Here is a 21343-nt window from a genome sequence, read left to right as displayed (position 1 = left end):
CAATATAGATATATATAAAAGAAATGTTGATCATAAATGTAACATAGTGCTTCGTAAAGGCTAAACAATATCAGCATGCAAATTGATTGATATAATGCCCTCTTATCCATTCTCAGATACTGTAGTAATCTGACAAATACAGATTTTCAAACAAAAAAATATGATACATCTTGATTTCTACTCTTAAAACTATTAAGATAACGCAGGCTAAATTTGTTTACTCAACAGTTTCATTTCATACAAACAATGATGACCTAAAGAAAAGATGGTACACCTGCTTCATACAAAACAGAATGGGTAACACTACTTGAAGAGCATTGTGAGGCATAAGTACATCATAAGCAGCATATAATGGACAGATAGATGGTGACTTTACTTTAAATTACATGAATTATGACATTTGAAAACATGAATCTGATACGAGTGGAAATGTAGCGATAAAGCCACTCCAGAAAGTACTTTATGCACAATGTGTGCAGAGCTTGTTGTGATTATAAAGATCACAATGCACTTGTAATGTCCTTACAATGTGCTTACAATGCCTTATAAAACCGCAAGTAATGTGAAGAATGCATGGAGCACAGACTGGCATCGACGAATCTGTAACGCCGACTAAACGCTGCACAATTCCAGCTTAACATTTGATACAAAACCAAAAAGATCTGTGTACTCTTCATATAAAATGAGACAGCTGATGACTGTTTGGATTCAGGGTTTGAAATGAATGCAGGTAAATGTTGCTGGGATGTCTGTCAGCCTGTGTTCAGTCATCCTAGTCTTTTCTAAAAGCAGCTGCGAAAAATACATTTTCACAAGCCATTGTAGTTGATCACAAGTTAGTTTCATGCCCTAGTTGTATTTAAAAGAATAATGTTTGAACTAAATCCAAAGTAGTTCACAAAGTCTGTTCAAAAGATTAAAAAAAAAAAAATCTATGTACTATATATTTACAAGGGCCAAGGCATTTTCTAAATAACAAAAATCCATATTCTGTAACCTGAATTCAAGCATCAAAACATTTTGTGATGCCTATAGTTACAGTATATTACATGAAGAGTACACGGTCATACTGAATTAACACAGTAACTGCTGTATAGGTTCAAGACACAGAAACGGTTTGTCAGTTGGGAAATGTATAGCAAACCAAGTAAAAAAAGCAAGTGAAATAGTTAAAGTGTGGGTTAGTTCCATCTTTGTGCAAAATACAAATGTGAAGATCATAGCAGAAAGAAAATCTAATGTTCTGTAAGTAAATTATCTGGTGAATGCCATGTTGCATGACAGGGCAAAGGTCTTACTTATGTATATAATAACTTTGGAACAATACAATTTAGAGCCAAATTCTGATTCAGTGTTTTTCTGAAATATTATCCTTTTTTACTTTTGAAACATTTGAAGCTTTTTCTATCAAATTGCTTGTGACATTGGTATTTAGCTCAGTGTGATTTTCAGCATAACTTCATTCTTATGTACAACTTTTCTCCAATATATTAAAAACAATAGAGTTACATCTCACCCTACTAAAACCTAAAGGCCTCAGTCTTTTGAATGAATCGGAGAGAAAAGAAGACAGATTTTCATTTTAGCATTTAGCATCTAACCTGGGGGACACTTGCATTTCCACCTGTTTGCTGTTGAACCAACTTCATTAAATCTCGTAAAATTTCAAGCTGCTATACAATGCATTTTGGCGAGGTAACGAAAAGGGTAGAGGAGTTATTTGAACACAAACTCATCCCCGCCAGATGAATAAAGACCTAATGCAAGAACAAGTCAAATACTGGAAAAATTAAAAAACAAACAAACACAAAAACAAAAAATTAAATACCATTTTGACCCAGGTCTGTTTACAAGGCAGTTGTCAATATGACATAAGGAATGCTTCTGCTCATTGGATTTGCAATGAAACAGTAAAGTTTGTGTGTAACATACTGCTAAAGGGCATCACTTTTTCCTTTACAACACAGATGTACACGCACAGTAACAGCCATTCAAAATATTCCGACTTTAGTTTTCACTCGAAATCCATCCATAGTCAGAGTGACAAAGTAATAAATTATTTGAAACGCACCTTTAACCGCTGCCATGTTATTTAGAGTCAAAAACGACAAATATGTATAGGCGCTATATCTCACGTCTGGTGGATATTGGATGTATAGATATGAGTCAAATGAGTGAAAATGTTTGTTAAAATGACAAAGCCGGTCAAATTTTGGGTGAAAAATAGGCTAAAAATGACAAAAGCATCAGGAAAACATAATCGAAACATCCAAATATTTGCAGCTTTAATCTGCAGTTAACATTGAGAATTTTGATGCTCATTCTGTATGTAAAATCACGTTTCATGAAAGTATTCTATATACAAAGAGTGAGTACTTTTATACATAGCAAGTTGTTTGTTCTATATTGTACAATACTTACAATTACAGCATTGATTTGTGGTGTCCTCTAACACCCAAGCACAGGAAAGTCAATAAAATGTAACATGTGACCAGGCGTGTAGAAACTGGTTTCAAAGTATTTCCTTAGCAGCACATTAACTCAAACAGAATTTAATAGCTGCAGGCAAAGGGATTTTCGAAAAGGCAGTGAGTTGGATCGTATCGATAAGGAATCATCAAGAGCATTTCCCTTTGTTTTTGGCTTTTTTTCGTGGAAACACGCGAACACGAAGAGACGGCATCAATCTGCTCTGTGAGCTGCTCTGAATTCTTAATCACAGTTACAGCATTGATGTTGGATAAAACACAGGAAATCGCACGTGGTAAAGTGTCCGTGCCTCGCTTTTCACGTGGCAAAATTCAATAGATCAAAGCATAAAGTGTATGAACTCAAAGAAACACGTCGGTATCTCCCTGCGGCTGGGATGGCTTTCCCGTCCGAGGAGCCTTTCGACGAAGAACTAAAAAGGATGGCGGGTATCCTCTACTTTTCAGTCTTATTGAAGTCACTGCTGCCACTGGAGCCTCCAAATGTTACTGGCCCTGTGTCCAGTCTCCTGGAAAATCCTTGAAATGGCAACCCCAGGTTTGGGTAAAAACTCAAAGATATCTCCAACCGTCTTCAAGTTTCCTCGCTGCAGCTTTGGGTAAGGCATCGTCAAGAGACTCTCTGGTAGCCCTACTTCTTGGCCAGTTGGAAAGGATGTTGACCCTTACAGAAACATAGATTCATTTTTGTTCAGACACATTAACAAAAAGTATTCGCATTCCTCATGGATTAAAGGTTAGATATCACCAATCTGTTGATGTTCAATGCATTCCAGGAGTTATTTTGTGATGAAGTGTTGCAATTTTCTTTTTTGGCGTATCCACTTTCCCTCAACCTGCCTCGTCTACTTCTACTTCAGTTAGTGACTTCCTATGTTTCCCAGAATGACTTTCGCAACCACCTGAGAAGAGACGTGAACTTGCTGCCTTCAATCAAAGGTAGCCATATGGCCATAACTAGCTAGCCAACTAGTTGTGAACATTAGCGCGTTGCCATGAATGCAGCTTCACCCCTAACTCAAAACACAACTTGTCTTAAAGGATAAGTTCGGTGATTTTGGACCTATATGTAATTTGTCTCTTACAATTTGCTCTCTCTGTTACCAGCGACGCTCAGCTGAGCTTTGTGTCTGAGCAGGAGAAAAAAGCCTCCTATCTGATCACAGCCTAAGATATTGGATAGTAGTTGTGCAGGCGACATTAAAGGATAAGTTTGGTGATTTTGGACCTGTATATAATTTGTCTCTTACATACCTGTAGTACTTGGACCCACAGAGAATATTGACTCCAGAGTCAGCTGTCAGTTGAAACGGCGAGCTCTGTTGCTTCTTGCTGCTAACAATGAGTCCAAACTGTCAAAATATCTCCAAAAAAACGACAAACCAACGTATTTCTATCCATGACCCGGAAAGCAGCACCACCGCACCATTTCCACTAAGTGGATAGTCTTCTACCAAACTCTACTGTTTACAATCTGACCTGACCGTGCAAAACTAGATCACTCTGCCAGGAACAACCTTCCACCCCACAGCAGTCTGTGCTGCGGCAGAGAAAAATAGTTCTGTGATTTCCTAATTAGTGAAAGTGTTTGTAATGGCGGAATTGTGTCAGGATATAAGAGCTAATTTTAATTTATGTACTTTGTAACTTTTCTGTTTATTCTCGAGTCCCTTGTGGTGCCTACAAATGGCTTTTTTGGAGATATATGAACAAACCCCATTTGGACTGCTTGTTAGCAGCAAGAGGCCTAGCAACGGAGCTCACCGTTACAACTGACAGCTGATTGCGAATTTTCTCTGTGGGTCCAAGTACTACAGGTATGTAAGAGACAAATTATATATAGGTGCAAAATCATCAAACTTATCCTTTAAATAGTGGATGCGTTCCATTCTGTTCTATTGAGGCTACAGTGGAGAAATTGGTCTCTCTCCTCTTCTACGATGGATTTCTTCCTGTATGATTGTTGAACGTCGGTGCACAAAGGTGAGTCTAGAGAGAAGCCTTAACTCTTTGATTCTGAGGGACTGACACCAAAACCTGATGAACATTTTTTCTGCTATCAAACTCCATTGTAGCTGCTGGAAATATCTGGACATGACGTCATGTCATCTACATTTGGTCAGTTATCCACAGGAATAAGAAAAATACACCATCAAATAACATAATGGTATTTTGTCATTAATGCAAGTATAGGCTACATCACCAATCGCTGTAGGCTATTCAACAGTGTTTAAGTGTTTTTGGGTGGATTTTTCCTTTAAATTTAAATATTAACTTCATTTAACAATTTTGTATCCTGATCCTTTTGATCTGGTCTCTCAACCATGAATATTGTATGGACAACCCAAAACAGCTCAAAACAACTCACCTCAGGCAGTTCATTCCATTCATGCGGTGAGGCACACAAAACAATTCAACTTCAAATCATAGACAGGGGTTAGCAGTCCATGACAGACGATTAACAAACCAATATTAGGATTAGTTTCACACATGGAGGTGTGGTCATGTAATCATTACTGGAGCATGTCTGTAATTTTTATATCGCTGAGTAAAACTAAAACTACAGACAAAAACTAGCTATTAAAAAACAAAATTGTAAACTGAAATAAAAATAAAAAACTAGACCCTGTGAAAAAATGAAAACTGAACTGCAACTATCCTGTCTACTTGTAAAGCTAACTAAAATAAACATATAGGTGAAATGTTTTTAGTTTTCATCTTTTTGTTTATGTGCAGGATAAAAAGGAGAATTAATTTTGGCCAGAGAATTTGGGCTATTTTTGCTGAATGCTAATTGAAAAATGAACTTAAATATATTTTAAAAATAATTTATGGTTTATTGTTTGTATTACACAATACCTGTTGCAAATACATACAAAATACCTGTTCTGAACGTCTATATTAAACCTTCAGAAACAGCAAAACAGCAAAAATACTAAACCTAGAACTGAAACTAAATAAAACTAAACTAAATCTACCAAAACCACACCAAAGACTAAGCTGAAATTGAAATAGAAATTGAAAGCTATATAAAAATGTTGGTGTGATTACAACACTTAAATGGAGTAGACTCTCCCATCTCTGTAATTTACAGAGACTGATTACAGAGATCTTTTATCCATTAACATTAGTGTTAACAGTTATTTTACACATGTTGTCCTGAAGACTAATTCCATCCGAATAGAGTTTTAAATATATTTGGAATTTTGAAGACGTCAACGTCTTCAGTTTCAATTCATCACATCCTATGTGGGGATTTCCTGCCAGTGACCAAACCTGACACCAGAATTTCATTTTGTTTCTAGATAACTCTTGCCTAGTGCAGCTTTAAATAGCTATATCACACTTATTACTGACAACTGTATAGTGTTTCTATCTTTATTCAGCAATCGGGGGGATCCAATCACTGGGAAATATGAAAGAACGCAATCCATCGTATGGCGTTGTTGTTTAACCAAAAGACATTTAAGCCAATAATGGTACAGATAGTCTGTATGATATAAGCATCGAAAAGAAAAAACATTTATAGCAGCTGGAATTCAAACAGGAAATGTCCCAGAATCAAAATGACTCCATTTCCATAATGTCATAAGGTATAAATCAATATTTTTGAGGACAAAACAATCCTTAGAAATGTATGTTTAATTCTGATTGTCATTTTGAACACAATCAACATTTTGCACAAAACATGTCTGGACATATCTGTCACATCCTTCCGTATTTGTGGCCAATGTGACTAAGGCAAAAGTTAATATGAGGTGCTCAACAGCAACGGGACATGATGAATATTTTATTGATGGCAAGGATCCGACAATCTCTTGTGGCAATAACAAAATCCAGGCAGAGCAAAACACAAACAAAGCTTTTTTTCTAAGAGCAGCATAGAAATGGATCAAGCTCCACTCCGGTCCCTCCTCATCCATTTCTTCAACACTGATTCACTTTGTAACACAGTTAATGAGGTTAGCTTAATGAGCACAGCTACTCCATATAAAAAGGCTTGTGGATTAGATTTTCTGGTACTTCTTGATAAAACAAACAAACAAACAAAAAAAGATCTTCATTGTCCAAGCACGTTACAGCTTTCTTCATATCAATAGAAATGGATGAGGCGATGTGGCTGTTGCAGCAGCATGCCTTAGGGTGAGCAGCAATATTTCCATCCAACAAAATGTTTTACGGGTTGTATACTGTGCCACAGATTAGAAGACAAACAAACAAACAATCTACACACTATAGTTAAAGAGAGCCCGATAGTCAAAAGCAGGAGGTGGCTGCCCTTAACAGTTGGCAAAACTATTTACAATTAACTTGGAACAAACTGAGACCAGAAGGATTATACTTGACAAGAAGCTAAAACGTAAGAGATGTTGGTTTCTGGCTGTACAACGAAATGCGCATTTCTCAGTTGCTTTCATGCCTTGTCTTCAAAGCTTCAAATGGTTAGGCAATCTCGGTTGAAACCCTCCTCCCCATGATACGAATGTTCAGTTTGGAGATGTTAACAGCAAAGGGTGATTGTCCGGAATGCTTTATTCCCTCGTGAAAAATGAAAACCAAGCCAAAGACACTGAATTTAAGGCTGTCCCCTCATGACTGATTAATCAACAAAGTATTTCCTGGAGAATTAGAAGCCCATCACAGCCATATGCACATATATATTGGTAAATACATATATCTATGTACAAATATTTTTTCTTCTTCTTTTCTATAAGGATTTAGTGTTTTGTTGATAAAATGGACTATTTCTATTAGGGTTTGACCGATAAATCAGTTTGCCAACTTATCAGGCTGATATTGAGCTTTCAAAAAATATAGTTTTTTAGTGTTCCATGATGGTCTATGCTGTTTCAGAGACTTTTCCACCCTGAGAATAATCAAATAGATTTTATTTATTTATTTATTTTGGCATAAAAAGGGTAGAACTTTAAGATATTGAATATTGGCACAAACTAACGACTATTGGCAGTTTCAGTCCAAAAATATCGGTATCAGTATTGTCAAATTCTATTTGTTTTTTTTTTATGACTATTAACAGTCTAAAAAATATTTTCATCTGGTGACAGCCTTAAATATAATAAAATCTTGAGGCTTGTATGTATAATAGATGTTTATCGGTACTGTATGAGCACATGACCAAAATTGAAAGTGCAGACTTTAACCAGTGCTTTATGTCACTGTTAATGTGTAACACCAATACTTGCAGCTCTTGTGCATGTTTTTTTTTCTTTTTTCTTTTTTCTTTTTTTTTTGTAAAACATCTTATCACAAAGAGGAGAGTTCAACTAAGAATTTCAAAAGGCTAACACTTCATCTTTCCAGCCCCACAAATCAGTGCAGCATGGTCTATTACAACAGAACAAAACAACATGGTACAATAAGTTAATAGGCAATATCCACTTCACATTATGCACAAATATCATGCATATGTAGCCACATTATAATTTTTCCTTATTCAACCATATTAAAATAATGCATAGATATAAAAATCCAATACATAAACATTATCATAAGTATTAAAAAATAAACAATCTGTACAAAAATCTTGCCATATCTTTTTTAGGATTTTCTATGTTTGTTTTTTTCCAAGTATAACGGAGCAGGTAGAAAGTAAAAAAATAAATATTCTATGTACAATCACACATGCCATTCCAAAGTTATCGTCACTGCAAAGAGAAAGCAAAAGGCAAAATACAAAATGTTAGTTCAGGCAATGTCCTCGGTGAAGTTAGCATTGGTGTCCTACCACAATGATGAGCAGCTAAAACACAACGTCAAACTCTCAAACTTACTTTATTCCAACATCCTGGTACAGGTAAGCCGTCGTCACCCTGGAGCGAGAAAGACAACATGTGAGGAAGAGAGACACTGTATGCTGCAGACAATAACCATATAATCATGCAAGCATGAAGCAAATTACAACGCATACAACAGCAGTTTCCAAAGCCACAGAAAAAAACTATTTCAGTCGAGATTAGTATTCTCCTTACCGTAATATTTTTAACTAAGAATTACAAACTTTGAGACATTAGTACTTAGGGATGGGACGAAATACCGAAATTCAATATATCGTGATACAAAAATGTGACAATACGTATCGTGGGGCAGAAAAATGAATTGCGATATTCACTACATTTTATTCTGCTGTAGTAATCACAAATCACATGGCTGGCCCATCGCAATTTCACAAACTCTCCATCCAAATTAAAATTGTTTACATTCTAGCAAAAGCCAATGCCATTGCTAGAAAGACATAATTCTGCAGTCATTCTTTGTTGTCATTGAACTTTTATTTATTACATCGTATCGTGGTTGTATCGAATCGTGAACCCCATATCGCGTATCGAATCATATCACGAGATAAGCATAGCGTCCCATCCCTATTAGTACTGCATAATTACGTAAACAAATGAGACCATCACCGAAAGACTGGCAGCTTCTACCGGCCTCAACACTGCATTTTACATTGGCTCGGTCTCAAAACCAAGAAAGCTTCCTATTTAATTATTCTGGATGTTGGGGAAGTTTTTTTCTTCACCGATGTTGCAAGGTGTTGTGGGATTTCCCACTCCGCCCAAGGAACTGCTTCCTTCAAAATCAGGAAGGAAGCTTCCTGCCTGAATGACAGTACTACAACTTGAAAATTTCGACTTCCTGCCTGGAAATGCTACCTAATGGTGGACAGAAGTCCCCGCTTTGACAAAAAGTTTTCAAAAACAAACATATTACTGTAAAAAATAACAAACATCTAATATTTTCAATTTATTTCGGTCTGTCGATTCAGTTATAGTATATTCTCTGGAATGCTGCTGAAATAACTTTTAGCGGAGTAGTTAAGCTAGCGGTAATGTTACTACTGCAGCAGAGCCAGTTTGATGGTGATAAATTAACTGGGTGCGCAGTATCCAATGTATATATAAAAATGACATGGCTTATATTTCAGAGCCAACAAGTACACAAAGCTAGCCAGCATATTTTTTTTTATCATTTCTTTTCATCTGTTTTGAAAAAAGCTATTTCATACTGGCTGTATGTAATGTTAACTGCAGTCACATAACACTGCCTAGGAAGGCTTTCTCAGATGATTTATTTCTCTGTTAACTACAGTTAAAAAAGGTACTTTATTAGGAAGGTTCCTAGTTAGATATCAAGGAAGTAGGAATCTACCTTCCGAATCAAACAGATTTGGCGGGAAATCTGTTGGATTGCTTTACAGCACAAAACAATGTGCAATGTGGGGGAAGCAACAGGGTTTATGGGACATTTGGTCTTAATTTTGATAAACACTCGCACTAACAATACCACTGGTGTGATGGTCCCATTTGTTTACGGTAATTATACCAAAGTATCACAATTCATTTGACAATGATATATTGATGTTTAAAAATGATACATGTAGAACCTTAAAAACTGAACAGAGCTACTTTGTTAATCTCTTTCTCTTTACCAGCTTTATGAACCATGCTCATGGTACCTTCCAATACCAAAATCAAACCTTTTCTATAACCTAGCCAATAAATATGAAAATGAATTGTGATGTAATGATGCTATCCAGGCTAATGTGAAGGCTCTGGCTTGCTTTGTCCAAAAGAATCTACTGGACCTTTCACAACTTGTGGTATTCTCTTGCCTCAGGAAGGAAGAAAAAGGTTGGAAGATTGGTGCTCCATGCAAGAGATATCAGAGGAAACAAGGATGATCTAGTAAGGCTCTTAGTGTACTTGAAATTAAAAATGTTTGTTTAGACTGGGATAAATCTTTAGATTGGGATTTTTTGGTTATGTTATTGGTGATATTAGGTCACATCCATACAGCAGCATGCAAAGATAATGTAGAGAAGTATAGCAATATATAGTAATGATTCTAATTGTAAGTTATGATCAGAAGTTGTGAGGTTGTGTTAAATGCATGTTAATCTCAAATGATTAAACAACATTTTTCAGTGTAGAAATACAGAGCGACACGGAGTCACAAATTTTATAGAGAGAAAATCTGGGCTTATTACTGGGCGGGACAAACCAATGATTAACTACAGTGAGTACATTTTAACTTCCATGCAAACACACACGTTTCTGTAACCCTACAGTGCAACGTTTGAGAGGGTGTAGTTAGGGGTGTGGTTAGGGACAGCTAAAGGCATGCTGGGAAATGGGGAAGGGAGAGAGAGCACCATACCACAGGGCAAGGGGCATCCAGCCCGTCCAGGCCTGGCAAGCCCGGTTCACCTTTCTCCCCCTTAAAGCCTCGGAAACCCTGTTTGTGAAATCAACCATTTAAACATCTGTGCTTTGCGCCTCTTAGGCAGCAGAGGAGTGTTCAACCTCCGCTGCTTGTTGGCAGGAGGATCTGCAGATTGTCCGCTGGTAGATTGGACGCAGGTTGGCCTAAACATGCAGGCAACCTGGGACTGACAGGAACTGGGCGCACTGAGCTGAGATGGCAAGGTTTATAAAGCATTGAGGTCTAGAAAATGATGACAGCAAGGTAGAAGTTTGTTAACCATGAGACTGGCACTGGGACTATAGTTGTTGTTGGACCGAGCAGGCAAACTGCTTCAGTACAACACTAACTCCAAGTTGCATTGACGACGGCATTACGACTCAACCTCAGAACTTATAAACCTTGGAGAAGGGCAGATGGTACCAAAGGTTTGAAGAAATGGAAGTGCGAGGTTGTGGATTGTCGTCATTGGGCTTGACGGTTTGTCTTCAACCTGCCCAGTCTGCTTTAAGATGAAGGACAAGGCTGCAGAGCTGTAGGAGGGAGGCTGAAACTCAATGACAAAACCACTTATAGCTTTGATATCTGTTGCTACTCATCAGCAGTGGCTGCCTGGTTCCTGTCCGTCTCAGCCCTGGAAAAAAAGGTTCCTTTAGATAGAGTTATGGTCTGTGGTCCACTGTTGGTGGTTCATCCAACCATCTTTCAACTGATAAAGCAATTTTCCTTTGCTTTTATACTGCCTTTTTTTTTTTTTTTTTTTTTGGAAAAAGGTTCAAATGTCAAATTCAGAAAGCTGCATGTCCCCATTTCCCTACTTGAGTGGACGCTTGGACCAAACTCCTCTTTGAGGTTTATTAGAACCACTGAGGCAAAAGGAAGCCAACTTCAGAATACAAAACCCTTGGGGGAATCGAAGTACTATGGGGTTGTAATATATTCTATGGCAGTGTTCCTTCCCTCTGCCTCCTGGTTACACATTGGACTACTGACATACCAACGGACAGGGGGCATCTAATCCAGGTGCTCCTTGGTCTCCCTTATCCCCTTTGGCCCCCCTGTTGCCTTTCTTGCCCCTCTCTCCCTGTAAACAACAGTGCATTAAAAAAAAAGACAAACTTTAGTCCTCCTGGTCAATTTGCCACACAGTAAGCAAATATGTTTGTTTTTTTGTAAAAGCACAATCATCTGGCTGGTGTTCTTACCTATGTGTAATTTAGACATTCTTAGTAATTTGGTATTCTAATTCAGTAATGATGTGTCTGATGTGCTTTTTGGTGTTTTCAAAAGACAATATGGTTTTCTAATTTAGTGGGAGGGGAAGGTAAGTAGAGGGAGTTAGGGAAAAGGGATCTGAGCCAGTGCAATTGGTGAGTGGGTTTCGTCCAAGCATCTTGCCGAAGACTACCAACAAACCATACAGCCGATTTTGGAAGTCTTTGGAAATGAAAGTGTGAAGACTGTCATGGTGTTTTCATTTTTATCATGGCAGGTAACCGCTGAACAAAACATCAAATACGAACGCAAGCACCATGATATTGTCACAAAATAAAAGCAATATCCAATTTTTGCATCTCACGCATTTACTTTATGGAATTCTAACTAGTATATTAAGAAGTGGCGATGTGGTCTTGTAGAAGGTCAAACGCTAAATTCCCCATGAAAGACATTGTACAGTATTACATCTCTTGGGGGAACAAATAAACAAAATCCAAAAATCTGTTCAGTCTTCATGTTGACAGGAAGGTCTATTGATAGGAGCCTTACATGACATGAGCATGCATAATATGAAGAAAATCTAGTAGATGGTCAGTATTACCAACAGAAAAACGCTCACCTATAACGCTACGTCTACATTCACTGACCACTGCTTCTTGGAATGGGCTGCATAGCAAAATCTGAAGTGCTAATTTTAATATAAGACTTAATTCCTATGCAGTTCGGAAATATAAATAGGTCAAGTCTGACCATAATATGACCGTGATATCATTTGAACGTCCACTCACCAAGGTCAAAGGCAGGAAGGAATCAGAGTAAGATAAGAGAGAGTTTATTGATAGAGAATAATGATAGGAAGGGTAATATACTGCCTGACTGACGTGCAATGTTCTCCCAACTTTTCTTAAAGGATAAGTTCGGCGATTTTGGACCTATATATAATTTGTCTCTTACATACCTGTAGTATTTAGACCTGAGTCAGCTGTCGGTTGAAACAGCAAGCTCCACTGCTAGGCCTCTTGCTGCTGACAATGAGTCCAAATGGGGTTTGTCAAAATATCTCCAAAAAAAGCCATTTGTAATCTCCACAGGGGAGTTGAGAGTAAACTTGAGACAGTTCCCCCATTACAAACACTTTCACTGATCAGGAAATCACATAACTATTTTTCTCTGCCGCAGCACAGACTGCTGTGGGGTGGAAGGTTGTTCCTGGCAGAGTGATCTAGTTTTGCACGGTCAGGTCAGATTGTAAACAGTAGAGCTTGGTACAAGACTATCCACTGAGTGGAAATGGTGCGGTGGTGCTGCTTTCCGGGTCATGGATAGAAATACGTTGGTTTGTTGTTTTTTTGGAGATATTTTGACAGTTTGGACTCATTGTTAGCAGCAAGAAGCAACAGAGCTCGCTGTTTCAACTGACAGCTGACTCTGGAGTCAATATGCTCTGTGGGTCCAAGTACTACAGGTATGTAAGAGACAAATTATATACAGGTCCAAAATCTCCAAACTTATCCTTCAATGTCACCTGCACAACTACTATCCAATATCTTAGGCTGTGATCAGATAGGAGGCTTTTTTCTCCTGCTCAGACACAAAGCTCAGCTGTGAGCGTCGCTGGTAACAGAGAGAGCAAGAACTCAAACGGCACAAGGAGCATTACATTATTCTGGTTGCTATGCAACAAAAAGCTTGACAACAACTTACAACTATCTAATTAGCGTTAGCTAGCTAACCTGAAGTAATAAAGGGAAGAAAGGGAGAAAGTCAGCGACTGCTGTGCTTGCTGTTGAAGACGAGGATGAGGAGCTCATTCTGAAATGGAGCATGTGGGTACATGATGTCCTCCTAGGGAGAACAGAGCACTTGACTTGTACCATCTCATACAAAACAGGCACCTGCCGTGACCAAACCATTGAAAATAACTGGAAAAAAAAGAAAAGACAGAGGCGCTTTCAAAAAAGCCGGTCTGTGTGGTCTCAGTATTCTCTGACAGTTGAGTTTTTGTACAACTGGGGAAATTCTAAAACACAAAGTACAAGCTTTTTCTCATTTTGGAAACCATGACAGGGTGCACTACAACAACCACCTACTGTAGAGCCATTGGCTGCGTGTTGAAAGCAACTGTGGGGGATGGACTGCACGGGACTGCACACGACTAATGCCCACAAAAAACTGTCTCCATAGAACTCAATGGTCGAGGCGCGCAAAATCTTTCTTGCACTAAAATGTGAACATAATTTAGTCAACATTGTGGCAGTGTTGGGAGAGCATTGCTTGCCAGCTAGGAGAGGGAAGGGGAGTGGTGGAGGGGGGAGGACTACAGGAAGGCTTGCAAGGAGGAGGTAAGTAGTAGTAGGAGGAGTAAAGAGGAGGTGTAAGAGGAGGAAGATTAACCCAGGACTACATTAGAGTGCAGGAGGAGGAGGAGCAGGAGGCCAAGGTTTGTGAGAGGGAGAGAGGGCAACCCCGGCAATAAAAAGAGCCACGGGCCACAGAACAAGGTGGAGGGAAGGAAAAGGGGATAGGAAGACCTGCGGAAACAAAGGAAGACAGGACAAAGAGTAAAAACAGCAACACTATCCCATAGCTATATCTGCAGCACCTTCAACTGGAGATCTGCTCATAAAATTGTTTCTCGTTCTGGTTTTTGACTTGAGCCCAGTTGAATGTGCTGAGAGAGCTAATGAAATGTCAAGACTTTAAAGATGGGAGTTGGAATATTAAAACAGTCATAGGTTAATGGGAAGGAAACAGACATTCTCTTAGAGGAAGGGTATGTGGACATTAAAAACAGATTCTCTGATATACTGGCAACCTGTAGATAAAGTACATTATTTTTTGCAGGGCTATTTCACCATTTACTGCAGTACCGGCTAGTAATTAACGTAGACAGAATAGTAAATTGCAATTTCAAGTATGTACTGAATGCGCTGCATAATAAATCACTTGAAGAAGACAATAATACAAGTGAGCAAAAGACAGCTGACTCCATAGAAAGTTTTCAACACGTCTTAAAAACTAACATTAGTAAGTGTCTTTGATGTCATTTGGCTGTTTTGAATATTATCAAAAAATTATGCTGCAGTACCTTTTGATCTGTTACAGTGTATTTTGAAGTTTATCAATGACCCTCAGGTTAAAAAAAAAGAAAAAAGAAAGCCACTGCAAAACAAACACATTTGCCTTCGAAAGGCAAAAGACATCTTGATATGAATTATTCAGGATCACCAAAAAAACAAAGCCAACTACCTGACTCATCTGGCTTTTCTTTTCATGCGTGGTATCAAAGAGAACATCTGATTTGGCCAGGTTATTGATATTCACTTTTTTTAAATTCAGATCTCCCACTTGAGTGTGTCTTTGAACTCACCACGATTCTGCTCAAATGACCTTTTATGGCCCCACAAGGCGGTTGCAACAATAATGGCAGGGGCATAAAGTGTTGAGGGGCATAAAGTGTTTAGTTAAGCTACTTTAATGTATTGAGCAGAAACATAAAAGAGTGGTGGTCTTTTTGTATCCCACAGATGATATGTAATGTGTGCCAGTTTGCCAGAATCATGTCCCCTGGTCTGACATATGTACGTACTCTATGAAGGGCATAACGAGCAAAGAGTTATGGGTGCTGTCTTACCCGGTTCCCTTTGATTCCTTGTGGTCCTACTAAACCCTGAAAAAAGAAAATTACAAATAATATGAATGTCTGCATCGTGTTGCTGCATTCTAGGATTAGACATACATATTGGTTTGTTGATATATCAGTTTGCAATTTTGGCCATTTATTAAAAATCAGATATTGTCCACCTCTGATATGATGGATATGATGCAGTTTGATTGATTATATATTTATGATAGAATTGATCAATAGTACACTGGTTGTCTATGAGAAGACCTTAACCTGAACTGATTCTAATGCAACATTTTCATTGGATTCCACACAAGTATGCATGGGTTTTAGTGTCCCATGATGGTCTAAATGCTGTTTCAGAGGCTTTTCCACCCTGACAAGAACACAATTCTGGGGCAAACACTGAATACTTGCAATGTTTTGGCATGAAAATGGTCAAATTTAAAGATACTGGATACTGGCAGCCTAAATTCAGGCACTATCGCTACTGGTATCAGCCTTCTAAAATCCATTAATAGAATACCTTACTGTATTCTATTAAAAAGTTGACTTACAGGGATGCCTTGAGGCCCAATTGGTCCTGGTACGCCTCCGTCTCCCTTAACACCCTGTAGGGACAAGAGGGGATCAAAAATGTATATTCCTCTAAAATCGTATCAAATATAAATGATTTATGAATTTATGAATAATTTATGAATACACACACAGAAACAAATACTCACTCTCTCTCCCTTTGGTCCTGCTGGCCCTGGCACACCTGCTGGTCCTATTAGACCCTTTAAAATGAGACAAAAACCCCACCAGTCAGCAGATGTCACTACATGAACAGGATAGCACTACAGAAAATATCATTATCAAACGTCTACCGTCAGTAGATCAACAAGCTTCCTGGTGGACTTTAATAGATATCACAAAAAATAACTTGTCATTTCGATCTCTCTTTGTGAAGCTGTAATTGATCTTGAAGTTGAGCAACAGAAAAGAGGTTTAGATTAGGTTTAAGATGTAATTGTTTATCCTGATAGCCATGGCAAAAACACACCAAGCTTGTTGAACTACTGACCAAACCATTACAAAAAGGAGGGAAAATGAATAAAATATAGTTCTGCTGCAGCTCTCTTTCTGAGTAGTAGTCAGGATTGGAGAGGAAGACCTTGCATCTCAGGCACATCCAGTATGTACCGTGCTGTACGGAATGCAACAAGAGGCAGCCGTACTGTCCAGCTGTACTGTATTACATGTCAACATGCAGCATGGGCATCTCTGCATGCTCCTTTTGGGAAGTTCTTAGCAATCGCAGCTTTGCAATCCAGGATCATGAGGCAGGAAGCTGTTTAGGCACGATTGAGGATTGAGGATTTACGCTGTCATGGTCTCCAACATGAGACAAGATGAAAATTTAAAGCAGCAACTTTGCACTTTGGTGGCTCCAATTGGTGGTGGGAGATAGCCGTTTGAATTTTTTGAAAGTTTGAAGGACTTTGTTACCCAGAAATGTGAAAACTCTTTCAATGCTTCAGCAATAATTTTGTATTTCGCTGTTTTGATTCGTCACTTCCTGTGTAGAGAAGATTTCCCGCCAGTGACCATACCAACACCAGAATTTGATTTGGTCAAATAGGGTGAATCTACAGCGTCTCAATTGTTATTTAGACTGACAAGAGGGTGTTTTTTTTTTAACATAAAATTTTGTCTAGTGGAGCTATAAAGAGTAACTAAACCCCAAACCCAAATCTGTGGTGAAGCCTGACAATTAAAAGTAGGGTACTGAACTGGTCATCTGCTATTGGCTGGTCTTTGGTGCCAGGTGATGTCACCACCAAAGACCAGCCAATAGCAGTTAACCAGTTCAGTACCCTACTCACCTGGCACCAAAGATCAGCCAATGGCAGATGGCCAGTTCAGTATCCTACTTTTCACCATTAGATGCCAGGCTTCACCACAGATTTGGGTTTGGGGTTTAGTTACTCTTTAATAATCACTGTGGGGAAATTGGGTTGCATGAGCAATGGGATCAATAAAAATAGAGCAACTGGGGGTATGTAAACATAACGCAACTGATAATTTCAACACTAGAATGTGTTAAGAAGAAATGTGTGAATGAAAAGTATGAAAAAAATGAACTAGAGCATGACTAGGGGCATAAGGATGATGTCGATCTTAAAGAGTTCATATGTGTAAAGCTGGCATATTTGTTGGCAAATTGGTTTACGGCGGATCGTCCAATAACCAATCAAACAGGTCAGTCCTCAAAAACTCAACGCTAAACAGCACCGCTCTCTCTGCACAGAACTACTGTAGGAAAGAAAAAGAGACAAGACGAGCATGGGAGGCAGGAAAGCGAGCGGACATGACAAGCAGACGTGACAAGACACCGGTGCGGACAGACAGGCAAAGCAAGCGGTAGCAGGGGGTGGAGGAGGAAGAGGAGGAGGAGGAGGAGGAGGAGAAGGGTGGGAGGGGGGAGGACTTGCGCCACTCACCACTGGACCCGGTCTGCCGTCTAACCCATGAGCCCCCTGTATAGCGTTGTACACAGTTAGAGAGCAAAGATGATGGAGAGATGGTGGAAGGAGGAGGAGGAGGAGGAGGAGGGAGGAAGGTGGGGGAGAAGGATTGGGATGGGGGGGGGTGGGGGAGTGAGTGAAGCAGTGACTCAAGTGACTCCAAAAACACATTCAGATGTTGATGAATGAAGGGTGATGGAAGTGGAGGTGGTGGTGGAGGTGAAGTGAGTGACAGTAATTGTCAGTAACTCCTTGTTTGTGACTTGAAGTCTACAGCCATATTGTTGTTCATATCTACTTTAATAGAGACATACAACATGCATAATGCACTTCACTTGAGGTGTTTTCATATTCATGTGTGTCATACTATGCTATGACATGTTATGACTAAATTCATGTTTATAGATACATATCAGCTGCAAGGGTGGAAGTAACAAATTGCACAATTACGATTCACTACTGTAATTGTAGCTTTTTTGTGTACTTGCACTTTTTGAGTAGGTTTTTGAGTCAGTAATTTTGCTTTTACTTAAGAATGTTTTGACTTAAATCAGTTCAAATTTTGTCAGCTGTCCATACACATCACATCAGGAACTAGCCAATTGTAAATTGCATCTGCATCAAACGTATGCTAGCATGTGGAAGAAACATTAAGCTAATAACTGTAACACAAATGATGGTAGCTTATAACATTAGTCAAAAAGCCATCCACAGTATTACAGTATTATTGGTTTGTGTTAGCCTGGTTGTTGTCTAGCTAGTTCGCTAACAGAGATATCAGTGTAGTAAATTTGTTACCGAATGATGGGAGTGGGCATTTTCAGTTTTTGTAGTCACATATCAAATAATGACATGAATTTTGACATTATTTTTAGTACACATAGAGTGAAAACATGCAGTATCACATATTGAACTCTGCCCTTGCGTCCTTTTAGCATTACATGGGAAAGATGGTCTCTCTTTTATAAAGTAACTCAGTAACTTTAAGGGCCCCATTTTTGTGAATCAAGTTCATGGTGCTGTTGCACATGGGTGTGACCAACACATTATTGGTAATTTTGTAACCAGAGATGCTAGCGCACCAGTGGTGCACCTGCAGTGCAGCTGAAGTTGGAAGATTCTGAAACACATAGTATGAGCTTGTCCTCCTACTGTTAAACCACTGGCTGCATGTTCAAAGCTTAGCAACTGGGTGATTCAAAGTTCAGTTTATTATAATTTTGAGTGCACCACACGGGACTGTGCATGGCCTGTGAAAAAACTCCATAGAAAATCTCCATAGAACTCAATGGCTGAGGTGCAAAATCTTTTTTGTGCTAAAATTTGAATATGGCTTGAGTAGGCACAAGTTTGATACCAAAATTGCACCATGAAATTACTGGCACAAAGATCTGGCATGGAAATAGGGCCCTTAATGTGAGTACATTTTAAATGAACTACTTTTATTATTATTTTTTTTTTAAATCAGTGATTTTAGTTCTACTTAATTTTGATACTCTTTCCACCCCTGATCAGCCGTGTACTGTATATAATATACTTACTTACACATCATGATAAGTTATGGTATTTAACATGACCCATATTTTTCCCATACAAAGAGGAGTTACTGTGCAATTTATGATGTAACACATATCGCTGTCATGTGAAAACCTCATAACTCCAATTTCTTTTTCTTTCCAATTCTACAAGCCTTGGTCTTATGAAACCATTATAAAAGCCCATGGGATAAACTCATAAATGCCTGGTCATCAAGCTACGCTAAGGCCGTTCCTGAAAAGTTGACATTTTGGAGACACAAGGTTTTCACCGGACAGACGATAACGTACAGTATAGATTGATGATTTTTTTACCCAGAATGTAAACCAAGAATAAAGAATAGAAACCCAAAGGGATAGACACCATTCATTATATGAATTATAAACTATAATTTAAGAGAAATACAAACCTTATTTTTATATTTTGACAAGTGTAAAATCATCTCAATATAAAACAGTCCAAATGCCCAACAAGCTATTTGAATAATATTCCTAAGCAAATTAAAATGTAAACTAGGCAGACTATTTAGATCTGTAGCTGTCATGTTAGTGGTTTTCTCCCCCTTACAGAATCCACCCATCCATGCAACATTTTGACAGGATCATGACAACATAAAAGCAACCGCTGAGCCATGAAACCATCCTGTGAGAATTAAGCCTGGAGTCAAAGCCACATAATATGACACGACAGTCAACCTTTAAACACAAAAACCTGCTCCAGAATACAACTAAACTAGAGTTAGACCAAGATGGGCTTTTGAAGGCTAATACCAATACAAACCAATATATCGGTCTAACCCTAATCTACAACAAAATTGTAATATAATTCCTAAAAAGGTCAAGATGAAGTTAGAACACTTAACATCAGGACAACAGACACAACATCTAAACAATCTACCTCTAATAAAATAAAATGTCTCAAAATGCCTCTGTGGAATAGAAATGAAGTCCAGTGTACTTACAGGGAGTCCAAGATGGCCTCTGTCTCCCTTGTCGCCTTTGTAACCAGTCGCTCCCTTCTCTCCTCTGACACCTATGCCTGGCTCTCCCTGGGAGGCAATGGAAGGAATAATCAAATGCTCACACTTACAATTCATAGAACGTCTGTGAAGTAGACCTACAATCTACTATACTGTATAACTGAATGCAATAATAAAATGAGGCGTTGGAGGAGGTAACGTAAGTAACGTAATCTCACCTTAGGTCCTGAAAGTCCTTGAGGTCCCTGAAGGGAACAAGCACATTTATCAGTGGGATAACTGACACACTCTTCACAATGCTTTGCTACTTGCTGTCAAGTAGTTTGGTGATACTTAAAGGGCCTGTACTGTCAAATAACTATGACTGGATTAGAGCATGGCACTGACACTGTTACGGCTGGTTCATGCTTGCCATGCGGCTATAGATGTGCGCAAGTTCCAAAAGAACGCAGACGCACCGTGGCATTCACACTTCTTGCACCTGAAAACTCCAGTACTTTAGTGGTGCTGTAGGAAAATTCAGCATCATCACATCTCCCAACAAGAAAGAAAAATCGGAATTGGCCAGTGGTTCCAGTTTCTCTTCGTTCAGCCAATTCTGGACGGAGCCGCCTTTACATAGCTACATGTGATGTACGTACGCTTCAAATTGCATGTGGTGCGTGATTCCCAAATGCGGCCAATGCACCCAGTCATTTTGGCTGCAATTCCATCATTTTGCACTGCATGCATTCTGTTCAATTCCCGCATGAAGCACGAACCAGCC

General features: G+C 38.8%; 1 protein-coding gene across 1 annotated transcript in view; it reads right to left on the bottom strand.

Annotated features, from left to right (window-relative positions):
• Nucleotides 1–7170: 7170 nt before the first annotated feature.
• The window catches only part of col13a1 (collagen, type XIII, alpha 1), a 106852-nt gene continuing 92679 nt past the window's right edge, over nucleotides 7171–21343 (bottom strand). The window contains exons 31-38 of the mRNA XM_071901924.2: nucleotides 20796–20822; nucleotides 20560–20646; nucleotides 16278–16331; nucleotides 16110–16163; nucleotides 15562–15597; nucleotides 11707–11793; nucleotides 8282–8320; nucleotides 7171–8155 (exon numbers count right to left, since the gene is read on the bottom strand). Of these exons, the coding sequence (XP_071758025.1) occupies nucleotides 8153–8155; nucleotides 8282–8320; nucleotides 11707–11793; nucleotides 15562–15597; nucleotides 16110–16163; nucleotides 16278–16331; nucleotides 20560–20646; nucleotides 20796–20822 (387 nt within the window). The 3' untranslated portion in view covers nucleotides 7171–8152. The remainder of the gene's footprint in view (nucleotides 8156–8281; nucleotides 8321–11706; nucleotides 11794–15561; nucleotides 15598–16109; nucleotides 16164–16277; nucleotides 16332–20559; nucleotides 20647–20795; nucleotides 20823–21343) is intronic.

This window comes from Centroberyx gerrardi, chromosome 15, assembly GCF_048128805.1.
Source record: "Centroberyx gerrardi isolate f3 chromosome 15, fCenGer3.hap1.cur.20231027, whole genome shotgun sequence".
Lineage (NCBI taxonomy): Eukaryota > Metazoa > Chordata > Actinopteri > Beryciformes > Berycidae > Centroberyx > Centroberyx gerrardi.
The sequence above is the reverse complement of the archived record's forward strand: the minus strand, read 5'-3'. Positions and strand labels throughout refer to the sequence as shown.